Source organism: Myotis yumanensis, unplaced genomic scaffold (genome assembly GCF_028538775.1).
Source record: "Myotis yumanensis isolate MYYU_CA2020_CCGP unplaced genomic scaffold, mMyoYum1.0.hap1 SCAF_1, whole genome shotgun sequence".
In the NCBI taxonomy this organism is placed as follows: Eukaryota; Metazoa; Chordata; class Mammalia; order Chiroptera; family Vespertilionidae; genus Myotis; species Myotis yumanensis.
In genome coordinates, this window is record NW_027223752.1 from 135953760 (window position 1) to 135966494 (window position 12735).

The window sequence follows — 12735 nt, forward strand, 5'->3', positions numbered from 1 at the left end:
GTTTTTCTCTTGCTGCTTTTAAGATTCTTTCTTTGTCTTTTGCTCTTGGCATTTTAATTATGATGTGTCTTGGTGTGGTCCTCTTTGATTCCTTTTGTTTTGGGTTCTCTGTGCTTCCTGGGCTTGTAAGTCTATTTCTTTCACCAGGTAGGGGAAATTTTCTGTCATGATTTCTTCAAATAGGATTTCAATATCTTTCTCTCTCTCTTCTTCTGTCACCCCCATAATTCGGATGTTGGTACGCTTGAAGTTGTCCCAGAGGCTCCTTACACTATCTTCATATTTTTGGATTCTTTTTTCTTTTTGTTTTTCTGGTTGGGTGTTTTTTGCTTCTTTGTATTTCTCATCTTTGACTTGATTCTTGCAATCCTCTAGTCTGCTGTTGAAACTCTGTATAATATTCTTTATTTCAGTCAGTGTATGCTTAATTTCTAGTTGATCCTTTTTCATAACCTTGAGGGTCTCACTAGATTTCTTGAGGGTCTCACTAAATTTATCGGCAGTTTCTAGAAAATTCTTGAAAAACCATATAAGTGTGGTTTTGAACTCTATGTCCAGTAGTTTGCTTTCCTCCATTTCTGTCATTTGTGACCCGTTCCTTTGTCTCTGCATTTTGGCTGCTTCTCTGTGTTGATAGATTGGCTTTCTGTGCTAGGTGTCCTATAGGGCCCAGTGGCTCAGCCTCCCCAGTTACCTGAGGTGGACACTCTTAGTGCACCCCTTTCTGGGTTTTGTGCACTGTCTTGTTGTAGTTAAGCCTTGATTGTTGTAGATATCACTTGGAGGAATTGACCTCCAGGCCAGTTGGCTGTGAGAATCAGCTGTGTCTGCAGTGGGAGAACTTCTGTGCTTTAGATACCCCTCTGGGGCAAAACTTGCTTCAGTGGGGCTTTGGTGCTCACTGAGTCTGCCCCCTGAGTGTGTCCCTTATGGATCTGAGGAGTTGTAATCTGGATGGTACCAATCTGACCACTGGGTACACTGGCTCTTGGATCTCTAAGGAGGTGCTAATTTAGCCTCTGCCTGAGGCTACCCAGCAGGAGCTATGGAGAGATCTGCAGATTCCTCTTCTTTGTTTGGGGTTTGGAGGTGCCCAGATGAGGCCCAGCTGTGAAGCAATGCAAGCTGCTGTGGGGCCTTGGGCCTTCTTTTGGAAGTTCTGGGTCTCTCTGACCAAGCTGCAGTTTGTTAGGTAATTTTCAGGTTGCAAAGTGCCAGGCCTTTCATATGCAAATGCCTCTGCACACAGCTTGGGTGGGGCAGGGTCTCAGGGGTTCAACAGGGTGGAGCAAGCAGCTATGGCTGCTACTCAGTCCTACCCTAAGAGGCACCGTGTCTCAGTGTCCCGCAGTAATCACTGCAAGCACCTCTGAGAGGAAGTCGCCCTCAAGTTCCAACCGATGCCAGACAGTCCAGTTTTTCCCTGTATGAATCCGGGTCCCCAAAGACTCGCCCAGAAGTGGAGTTCAGAGCATTTGGGAGCTTGTGACTTTCTCCTGATTAAAAAAGACAACCAGGTCCTCAGTTGCCTGCCCTTTTTGCGTGCGCCTCCCTACCTCTGCACTTTACTTCCGCACCTCCTCTGAGTCTCAGTGTTCTTTTCTCTTTCCTTCTAGTTGTAGAATTTCCACTCAGCCAGCCTTCCTGTGGTTCTGGATGATGTCCTTTTTGTCTTTTAGTTATATTTTTGAAGTGGTTGTGCAAGGCAGCAATTTCTGGTGTTTACCTATGCCGCCATCTTGGTCTCCCAATTTGCTCATATTTACCTTCACTATGCTTTTTGTATGAAAGCAGAAATCTATGGAACTTTCCATTAAATATGACATATATATGCTTGATAAAAAATTAAAAAAAATAAATCAGTGATTTTCATACCTTAAATATTTTTTTAGACTAGAAATTTTATTTTTAGAATTTGCATGAAAATGTTTTATATAATACAGACAAATCGAGCTGCCTAACTAAGGGGGGATGGAGACTCTGAAGCCCTGCAATCCTGCAGGTGTCCACAGGGGAAACAGATTCCTATGGGAGAGAGTTTGGGAACTACCAGTTCTGAGAAAAATCCTTCTAATGACAAATCCTTTGAATTGAATGTTGCTGATACATTGTTTTAATGTGTATACTTTTTTCACCTTTTTATATTGTTGAAAATGACACAATAGGAATAAAATGGCAGATGTGTTCTCCTTATTAATGTTGGAACTTCAAGCTCCTTCCACCCTCTGGACAAAGTCCTCACCTAGAAATAAGCATAAACATCACAGAAGTAAATATTTAGGAAAGGAGCTTTTGTGGGAACAGAGAATAATGTTCCATGGGTAGTTTCTTAATTCAAGTTGTGTAAAAGTGTGATTCAAATAATACCTATTTTATTAATGGTGACAGAAAATTGATTCAATAAAGGCCTTGGTCTTTATCTAGTATCGAGCTATTTATTTTACAAAGTCTGTCTAGTAATGTTGCCACATTATCCATTTAATAAGGCCTGTCTGTCATGCTATTGTCATAAGTGTTAATAAAAACAGCCTCCAAAAATACTGGGGAGCATGTTAGTCATAAAATTTGTCTTCATACCTGAAATTTGGCATTGGGTATCACATGATAATGATCACCACAGTGTTTAATGCTTAATATACTATTTTAAACCCTGTTTCAGGCATTGAGTGAAAAGATACCTTTTTAAAGAAAAATTTTATTAAGAACACTCTAGATCAGGACACTTTTAATATAATTGGAAGTATTCCCACACATTTCATTATTAAGTAGACTATAATTATAATTGTTTGTTTCCAAATGTAGCTCTAATTTCTAGAAAGAAAACAAGGTTATTACAATTACAGAATTATATATTGATTTTTGTTACTGTTATTTATCCTCACCTGAGGATACTTTTTCCATTGCTTTTCAGAGAGACTGGGAGGGAGGGAGGAGGGGGAGAGAGAAAAGAAACATCCATGTGAGAGAGAAATATTTAATGGTTGCCTCCCGCATGCAACCCTACTGGGGGCGGGGAGCAAACCTGCGACCCTGGTAATGCCCCAGACCAGGAATCAAACCTGCAACCCTTACGTCAAAGGGCTGAAGCTCTTTGAGGAAAACCGGCCAGGGCCATATATTGATTTTTTTATTCCTCAAATCAAAGATTTTCTGAAACTTTTGTTGTTCATATGAATAAAGAAATGTCTCAGTCGTAATACAGACAGTAGCATAGTTTCAGTTATCTTTTGCCAGCAGAATTTTCATGTGACCTTATGAAAGTACCACTTTTGTAATTTTAGATTGAAAAATTAATAGCATAGAACATATCTTAAACTTTTAATTTTCTAAAAGTATAAGAATAGAAAGCTCATTTTGTTATTATTTTTTGTCTTTTTGAAACAAGTTTATTAATTTGTTAGTAATATATATGATTGTTAGGCAGAATGTGAAGATGAAGGGTTGCTCTCTCCTACTGGCAAATCAACTACATAATACGTTACAGTATGTGCAGACGTGTACATTGAGGAACTTGGCAAAAGTTTAATCAAATCCCGCTTTCAGTTTATTAAAGAATTTCTCAAGAGTGCCCTTGGGGGAGGTGCAGCAACTTCATGACCAAGTCACAGATCTCTTCAGAATTCATTCTTATAAAGGCAGTTTTGATTATGTTGATCCAAGTTATGCGGTGGTGGCAGGATGGGTAAAGGCAACGTTTCATTTTTAGTCTCCCCAAATGCTGTCTCACTTGATTTAGGAGGGCTTGGGAATTATCTTCCAGGGAATTTCTGCCATGTGAGTAATGTTCCTGAAAGTTTGTGCAGTCATGAGGAATGGGTCTCTCATTATCTGTGCATGATGGGGAGCTGCTTTCTCTGATAAAACTTTTCCATCTCCTAGTAAAGGGGAAGCTGTGGTAAGACAAAGAGTTTTGCCATTTGGTGAGAGAGGGGGGTGTCTTTTGTTTGTTGCAGTGAAATTCGTCAAGTGCAGTTGTGTGCTGTCTTTGCCAAGGTCTTACGGGAATCCTACGGGGCACAGGCTTTCTTGATGGCAGTTGGGGTTTTCAGTTCAATCTGTACTTGAGTCACCAGATGCAAATTAGACATTTCTCCCTTCAGCTCCCAGTATACATTTTGCATATCATCACTTGAAATACTTAGTCTTTGGAGAGCTCTGCTCTGCAGATTGTCTTCCTGAGATGGATGTGTTTGTTTGGCTTTTTGAGGCTCTATTCTGAGAGAGTTACATTCTTTTTTCATCAGTTCTAGTTCTTGTTCCAAGCCATGGATCTTCAGGTCACAACTCAGCTTTTCCACCTCCCAGTTTGATGAAGGTGGATTTAAATTCCTTATCACCTGCAGTGTTTCCACCTCTGTTCTTAGCCTGAGGACTTCTATTTCTTTAGACTGCTGCTGTTCATTCAATACTTTTAAACATTCAGGTTGCCTTTGTTCATTTTATCCAATTTTCTCTTTAAATTATCTCTATCAATGCAAACCTCTCGGCAGGCATGATAAAGCCTTATTTAATTGTTCTCGGCGCACAGAACATGTTTTTTCATCTAATAGAGCGCCTGTAAGCTTTTCTTCCAAAAATCTTACTCATTTTTTTAGGAAAGGGTTTTTTTTTCTCTGAATCCTTAAAGCGTTTTTTGATGTCTTCATCAAAAAACAGTGACAAGGGCAAAATGTGAAGCAACAGACTCATCTGAATATATTGAGTCCGAAGTCACTTATCTCTCCTATGGGCTTTTCCATGATTTAGAATGCAGACACTGTCTTCTGCCAGCATATCCATGACAACTCGAGTCAGGCTGCCTCTGGATCTCCAGCGTTGGGAACAGGGTCACCAGGGGTCACCACGGGCTCCCTCCGGTTTCCTGGAAGACACCAGACACCGCCTCTTTCCCAACGAAGGCCTCTGCTCCAGGTACACCGTGGAAGGGTCCCCATTGCCTTGGCCTGGGCTGTGCCAGGACCAACCACTGGGCTGGGGCCTGGGGATCAGGAAGGAGTGGCAAGAGGGGCAGGAGAAGCTGAGGCGCCCCCGGGAGCAGACCCCTACCCAGCAACATGCATGCAAGGCACAGAACCACGTGTGGCCCCTCAGCGCCCCCATGGGCAGCCCTCTCCCTCCGCCCCCCAGCAGGGAAAGGCAACTCAGGGGGGCTGTAGGCTAGCAGCACCTGGCCTGAAGGGGGATGTAAAGATCATTTAAAATAAAAATCAATTCAAGTAAAAAAAAAACTCACAAAAACCTAAATTTTTATAAATAGCATTTTTTCTTGGAATCGCAAAGTAATGCATTCAGTGTTAAATATGACTTGACTTGTTTAAACTTCTTTAAACCAATGGTATCAAATATTACTTTTCTGAAGTTATGGTTATTCAATGGACCAATAATAATTGTATTTCTATCAGATTAATCTAAATAGCATTATATATGCATGCTCTCTATTATCTAAAATTAAAATGAGTCTGAATTAATTTTGTTTATGTGATTATTTTTCTATTTGTGCAATCCCTAATGCTCCAGTCTCTAAAAGTAGTATTTAAAAGACACATTTCATAAGCTATATATCATTTCTCTAATAATGTCTCTTATTTAACCTAAATACTAAAAATAATATTTGACCTATTTCAGATATGGCAGGAGTATGGAGAAACCCTAACTAGAGAAGGTATGTTGCCAAAACTTATTAGATATCGTTGATTTTGTAAATAAACTGAGAATAGGAAATGGCATCTGTTTCCATGTTTGGATAATATATACTGCATTAAATATTTTTTTCCATGTGAATGAAAAATGTGAAATATAAACAGTCATAAGGAAGAATATACTTATCCCACATGTAATCACCATGTTCTATGGCTCTTTAAAGACCTCAGAAGTCTACCAGCATGCATCTCTCTTCATTTCTGGCTATTCTCTTCCTTCCCTCTGCCGTGGACTGTCGACCTGCACACTGAAACTATGGTCAGAAAACTGGCTTCATCACTTCTCATGTTTTTACTAGTGATATAAGGCCAAATAACCAGACTCATCTAGTAATACTGTCAAGCAGTTACAGTTCATGTAACTGTCAACTGAGGGGAAATATTCAAAACTCCAGTCATTGACTTGTCATTCTTTTACCTTCATGAAAACTCCAAATTCCTTTACGTGGAGTAAAAACACTGAAGTCCATTTAGTTGTTGCCAAATAATGCAGCCTTCTATTTGCTGCTCTGCCCCTTTGCTCTAGCAGCTAAACTAGACATTTCCAGTTCCACAAATGTTCTTCCTCATTTCTAGTTCTCGCATCTGCTTCATTTCTCTTTCTGGCATACTTTTTTTTTTTTTTGTCCATCAGATATCAACTTACATATCACCTCCAGCAAAAAGCTGACAATATTGACACAAAACTGGGATGTCTCCTCTGTGTGCTCCAATAGTGCCCTGTGTTATATTGGTTGGTGGTATCTATGACTCTGAGTGAAATTGCTTGCTCGTTTGTTGCTTTTTCAGTTTACAGTAAACTAGAGGCCCGGTGCCCGAAATCTGTGCAAAGGTAGGGTACTTAGGCCTGGCTGGCAATCAGGGTCGATTGGGGCCTTCCAGCTCTGGGCCCGGGCCTTGCTTCATTCCACGCCACCTCCTGGTGGTCAACACACATCATAGCAGCGTTCGAACTTCCGGTCTCCCAGTCAAACTCCTGAGGGGACACTTTGCATATTAGCCATTTATATATATAAATGATTGTTCAGGGGTGGGCTGTGTCATCTTCATCTTGTAACTCCAGTGCTTGTCACACTACCTTAGTGCATGGTGTTGAATATGGGGAAAACCAGAAGCTCTGATACTTAGCCATGATACCAATTAATACAGTGTGCAACCACTGAATTAATAATTACGTTTCATAGTATTCTTGTGTTGTATATTGTACCCAGATATAGAAGTCTTTATTGTTTTTAACACTTATACTTAGTTGTAGTTTAAAGAATACAATTCTTTTTCTTTCCAGATGCTGCTAAATTTGAAGCTGAATCCTATAGAGTTTGTCCTGTAGGATCTGTAGGATCAATCAGTCAGTCAAGTTCATGTCAAGATTTACTTTTGAAAACACAAAAAGAATATAAAGAGATTTTGCTGAAAAATTACATGATCTGAAACATAAACAGTAAAAAATTATTTACTGTACTGTTTACATAACATTTTGTTTTCCATTAGACACATGACGTGAACTTGTATTAAAGAAAAAAATTTTTGATCATATATTTGATGAAAATTTATATAGTATTTTAAACTGGAGTATTTTGGGGGCATCTAAGTAAGTTTTAAGCAGATTTTGTAAATGAAAGCCAGCACTATTGAATTATACACATTCAAATTGCTCAAATACCAACTGTTTAAACAACATCAAAGCAAACAACTTGTCCTTCATATTTTAGTGAAGCTAGTTGATAGATATTTTTACATATTCCAATTTTATCACAATATTTGATCCTAAAGATTTAGACAGAGATAATTTTGGTATCTGCTGCTATGGCTTCTGTTTAGCTATATTAAAATGTTATCATGGCATTGGACTTATGCAATTTTAAACACATATTTAAAAATTTTTCCTTGTGGGGGAAATAAAGTTTGCCTAAGGCTTTTCTACTTTTCCATTTATTGAATGAATTTTTAGAAAGAGTCTTAAAATTACAGAAAGTTCCAAGTTTTAGTTCAAAGAACTCTGTTTCCCTGAACTATTTGAGAGTAAATTGTTACACTGTGCCACCGTGCTTTATTGTTTTAGTACATTCCACTTGTCTACCATACCACCTCCACAATCAGAAAATTCACACTAATACATTCTATTGTTTCATCCTCACATCCTTTTCAAATTTTGCCACTTGTCTGTATAGCATGAAGACCCTGTTCAGATCCATAGGTTCCATTGAGCTGTAGTGGCTATTCTTTTCCTTCAGGCTGGAACAGGTCCTTAGTCTTTCCTTGACTTTCATGACATTGAATCCTTTGAAGAGGAAGTTCAACTAATGTATGTCGAACGTCCTTCAATTTCAGACCATGGATTTTTCTGATGTTTCCTTATGATAATACTAGAGGCCCAGTGCATGAATTTGTGTACCAGAGGGATCCCTTGGACTGGCCTGCAGGATTGGGCTGAAACCAGCTCTCCAACATCCCCTGAGTGGTCCTGGATTACGAGGGGGGGGCGCGGGAGGTTGGCCAGCCAGGGAGGGACCGCGGAAGGGCTCCAGGGCATGTCCAGGCCATCTTCATCAGCCAGACTCAAGCAGCAAGCTAATCTACTGGGTCGAGTGTCTGCTCCCTGGTGGTCAGTATATGTCATAGCAAGTGGTTGGCCTTAGCATAGCATATTACACTTTGATTGGTTGAACAGATGACCAGACACTTAGCATATTAGGCTTTTATTATGTAGGATTCAGATCAGACATTTTTAGCAAGAGCATCACAGAAGTAGTCCTATACTCTTCTCATTGCATCCTGTGATGTGACCTACAGTTTTGATTTGTCATTCTTTGTGATGTTAATGTTCATCAGTGAAGGCAGTATCTACTGGGTTTCTCCACTGTAATGTTTCTTTTTTCACTTCACAATTATTGCTTTATAGGGAAGTTTTTAGAGTCAGTGTAAATATCTCTTCTTCATTAAACTTTTAATTTATTCATTTATCAATATGAATTTGTGGTTTATTTCATAAAATGGGTTATAATGTGTTAAAATTATTTTTAAAATTTTTCTTTTAGAAATATTTTGTATTAGAAGTTTCAGTCTTATAGAAAAGTTATAACAATAGTACAAAAAAATTCCTAAAACCATTCCTCAAATGTTAACAATTTACTACATTTACTTTATCCTTTCTCCCTTCCTGTCTATTGCCTAAATAAATGTAAATGTAGGTCTGTTAGATATAATATATGAACCATTTGTAAGTTGCACACATGATACCTCTTTACTCCTAAATACTTTAGTGTGCATTTCCTAGGAAAATAGAATTATCTTACATAATCAACACTAATAAAAGACAAATATGCTAATTAAAGCAAAAGAGCCACAGAAGTCCAAAAGTGCATTTGGTATCTTAGTAGTAGTACTATTAGTAGTGCAGTATAAAAATTTTAAAAACTATTATAGTTTAAAGTGAATACTTATCTAATCTAATAAGAGAGAAACATGTAAATTGACCTCACCTCTGCTATGCCCATGCCATGCCCACCAGCCAATCAGAGCGACTATATGAAAATTAACCCAACCAAGATGGTGGCTGGCAGGCACGGAGCTGAAGCAAGCAGGAGGCTTGGTTGCCCTGGCGATGAAGCAAGCCAAGCTTCCCACCTGCTCTGGCTGACTGTGGCCTCCTCAAAAGGCAACAAAATTTCAATTATAGAAGCTAAATAAATCCCAGATACCTGCTTCCAGCCAGCCTCCACTGGGAGTTTGGGTGGCTGGGGGTTGTGGCCAGCCTGCAAACAGCCATCAGCCCCTTACCCAGGCTGGCCAGGCCCCCCAGCGGGGACCCCCACCCTGAGGGGCTGTGACCAGCCTGAAAATGATCCTCAGCCCCCTCACCCAGGCTGGCCAGGCACTCCTATATAATAAAAGGGTAATATGCAAATTCACCCTAACCGCAGAACGATGGGAATGACTGGTCACTATGACACACACAGACAACCAAGGGGCAGACACTCAACGCAGGAGCTGCCCCCTGGTGGTGGTCAGTGCAGTCCCACAGGGGGAGTTTGCTCAGCCACAAGCCAGGCTGATGGCTGCCAGTACTGTGCTGTTGGTGGGAGCCGCTCCTGCCTCCTCAGCAGCACTAAGGATGTCTGACTGCAGCTCAGGTCTGCTCCCTGCTGGCAAGTGGATATCCCCTGAGGGCTTCTGGGCAGCAAGAGAGATGTCTGACTGCAAGCTTAGGCCCATTCCCCCAGGGAGTGGGCCTAAACCAGCAGGTGGACATCCCCCAAGGGGTCCCAGACTGTGAGAGAACACAGGCCGGGCTGAGGGAGCCCTCGAGTGCACAAATTTTTGTGTACCAGGCCTCTAGTTATGTTGTGTTTAGGATGTATTCCTTTTGATTTGCTTAGTTTTGGGTTTTCATCAATTGTGGAAAATTCTGTGTTTATTTTTTCAAGTATTTCTTTGGCATTCATCCTATTCTCTTTTTCTGGAACTATGACTAGATAGTTAACATATGTTGCTAACCCTAGTTTTCATATTATCTATTTTTGTCTGTGTGTATTACATTCTCCATAATTTCGTCAGACCTATTTGCTAGTTTATCAATTCCCTTTTTATTACTTTGTTGCCTAGTCTAGCTACTAAGTTTTCTATTTCAATTACTATACTATATCCTTCATTTCTAGAAATTCAATTTGTTTCTTAATAAAATATCTTTGTTCACTTTTAAAATAGTTAATTTATTTTGTGCTCATAATTGTTATCATCTCAACTTCTTTATCGATACCAAAAATATGTTATATTATATTTTCATATAATGCAAAATGTTGGAATCTGTTTCCTTGTTCATGTTGTGATATTTTTTGGTTTGTTTTGCAATAGTAACCACTTCCTTGGAACTTTATTGTTGAGAGTTGTTAGAGCCTTAGGTTGAATGTGAGTTTTGCCAGATAGGGTCTGAATTTGCTTCTATTGAGTACTCAGAAGCCAATATTTCAGGATCACTTTTAGACAGATTTTCTTCACTGACTTTGGAACACAATTCAGCATGAAGTTATACATTTTTAGTGGATACTCTCCCACAGATAGGTTTAGCTGCTGGCCCCATCTTTAGGGCAGGTTTACCTCAAATTCACCATGACACTGGGTTCCAGCTTTGTATGGATAAGGGAGAATGATTTCTGCTATTACAGGTCTCCCAAGCTAGGCTCTAGTGTAGTCTCCTATACTCTCATAGTTCTTAAAATAAATTTCAAGTTCATTGGTGTTTTATGGAAGCCTTCAGGGTGAAAGCTAGATTAAGGGCTTATTTCTCTCTCTTATACTTTGTATTGGTGTCCTGATGATTTCCTGTTTCCTTGATAGATAAAATATACATTAAAAAAAACTTAAAATATTTTTCAGATGTTTTCATTAGTAAAAGTAAAATTTTTCATTGAGTCTTATCTACCATATTGCTAGAGATCGAATACAACATTCCATTTTTTTTAACCCTCATGGAATTGTTCCAGATTTTCTAGGCTTATGATGCAATTACAGTTAAATAAATAAAGGGCCTTTGGTATTTTCCAACAGCTATAGGGGCTGAAATTTCTATGCAGTATTAGAGGTGTAGGAGCAGGAATTGCCAGCTATTAAATTTTACTTTCTCACAGCATAAACCCACTTTTATACTAAATTCAGCCAGGTAGAATTAGGGGTTTTCCACTTTAATAAACTTTATTATCTCACTAGAGTCCCGTTTGCAGGAAGGTTCCTGCAAGAATAGGGCTTCATTCCTGTCTCTGCAGTTCCTACGCCACCCGTCTCTGCTACTCCTACCCTGCCCTTCTCTGCCACTCCTACCCCACCCTTCTCTGCCGCGTCTCTCCCACCCATCTCTGCTACCTCGGCTCTGTTGCTTGGCTTCCTTCTACGATGTCTTCAGTCTTCACTCCCAGCCAGTATATGCAAATTAGCTGCCATCTTTGTTGGCGGGTTAATTTGCATATTGCTCTGATTAGCCAATGTTGGGCATAATGAAGGTATGGTCAATTTGCATTTTGTCTACTATTAGGATAATGAGATCTGGTTATCCACTTATTGATGAGAACAAATAATTACTGTGTTAATAAGTATACTGTATATTGGCAATATACTTGGGCAATAAACATACTTTGATAATATAAATTATATATTGACTAGAGGCTCAGTGCACAAAAATTTGTGCACTCGAATGGGTCCCTCAGCCCGGCTTGTGCCCTCTCGCAGTCTGTGGCCCCTCAGGGGCCCCTTCCCCTGGCTGCTGGCACCAGTTTTCCTCCAGGGCCCGGAACCCAGTCATTCGCTCTTTGCTGGGAGGGGCCCCGGGCCCCGGGGGCGTGGCCAAGGCCGGCGTGGCGGGCTTCCCTCTTTGCTCTTCATTTGCCACACCGGCCTTCGCTTGCTGCTCCTGCCTGGGGCCAGCCAGCTTCCCTCCGTCGCTTGGCGCCTATGTATGCAAATTAACCGCGCCATCTTTCTTGTCAGTTAATTTGCGTATCGCCCTGATTAGCCTATGGGAAGCGTAGCGAAGGTACGGTCAATTACCATTTTTGTCTTTTATTAGATAGGATGGAAATAAACACTGTGTCAATTTAAAATTTTTTTCTACATTAAGACAACTTTTTTAAACCTCGAATTTTCTTTTTCTTCCCCATATTCCCCATATTCAAAATACATAGCAAATGTACATTTATAAGATTTCCATAAATCACATTTAATTCAGTTAATAATTTACTTTTCATTTATGATGTTGGTAATTTGCATATTCACATGCAACATTTACTTCTTAAGAAGAATACTTATTTATTCTGAATGGGCACAGGAAGTAGTATAGGAAAAATGCAGTCTTGTAAGCCTTAGAAATAGAAGTACAGGAAAACAAGTGAAAAAGTATGTATATACTGAGTCACATTTCTCTGGTACTTTTATGGACAATGACTATAGAATTTTTTAAAAATTAGTCTCAAAAATCACAGCATTAACTTATACCCCATCTTTATCTGTTTTACTGGAAATGTTTTAACTGGAAATGTGCCATAAC

General features: G+C 39.7%; 1 protein-coding gene across 1 annotated transcript in view; it reads left to right on the plus strand.

Moving 5' to 3' along the window:
* The window catches only part of LOC139021688 (ankyrin repeat domain-containing protein 26-like), an 83168-nt gene extending 75551 nt beyond the window's left edge, over window positions 1–7617 (plus strand). Inside the window, exons 19-21 of the mRNA XM_070432167.1 lie at window positions 4747–4911; window positions 5626–5662; window positions 6985–7617. Of these exons, the coding sequence (XP_070288268.1) occupies window positions 4747–4911; window positions 5626–5653 (193 nt within the window). The 3' untranslated portion in view covers window positions 5654–5662; window positions 6985–7617. The remainder of the gene's footprint in view (window positions 1–4746; window positions 4912–5625; window positions 5663–6984) is intronic.
* Window positions 7618–12735: the final 5118 nt, after the last annotated feature.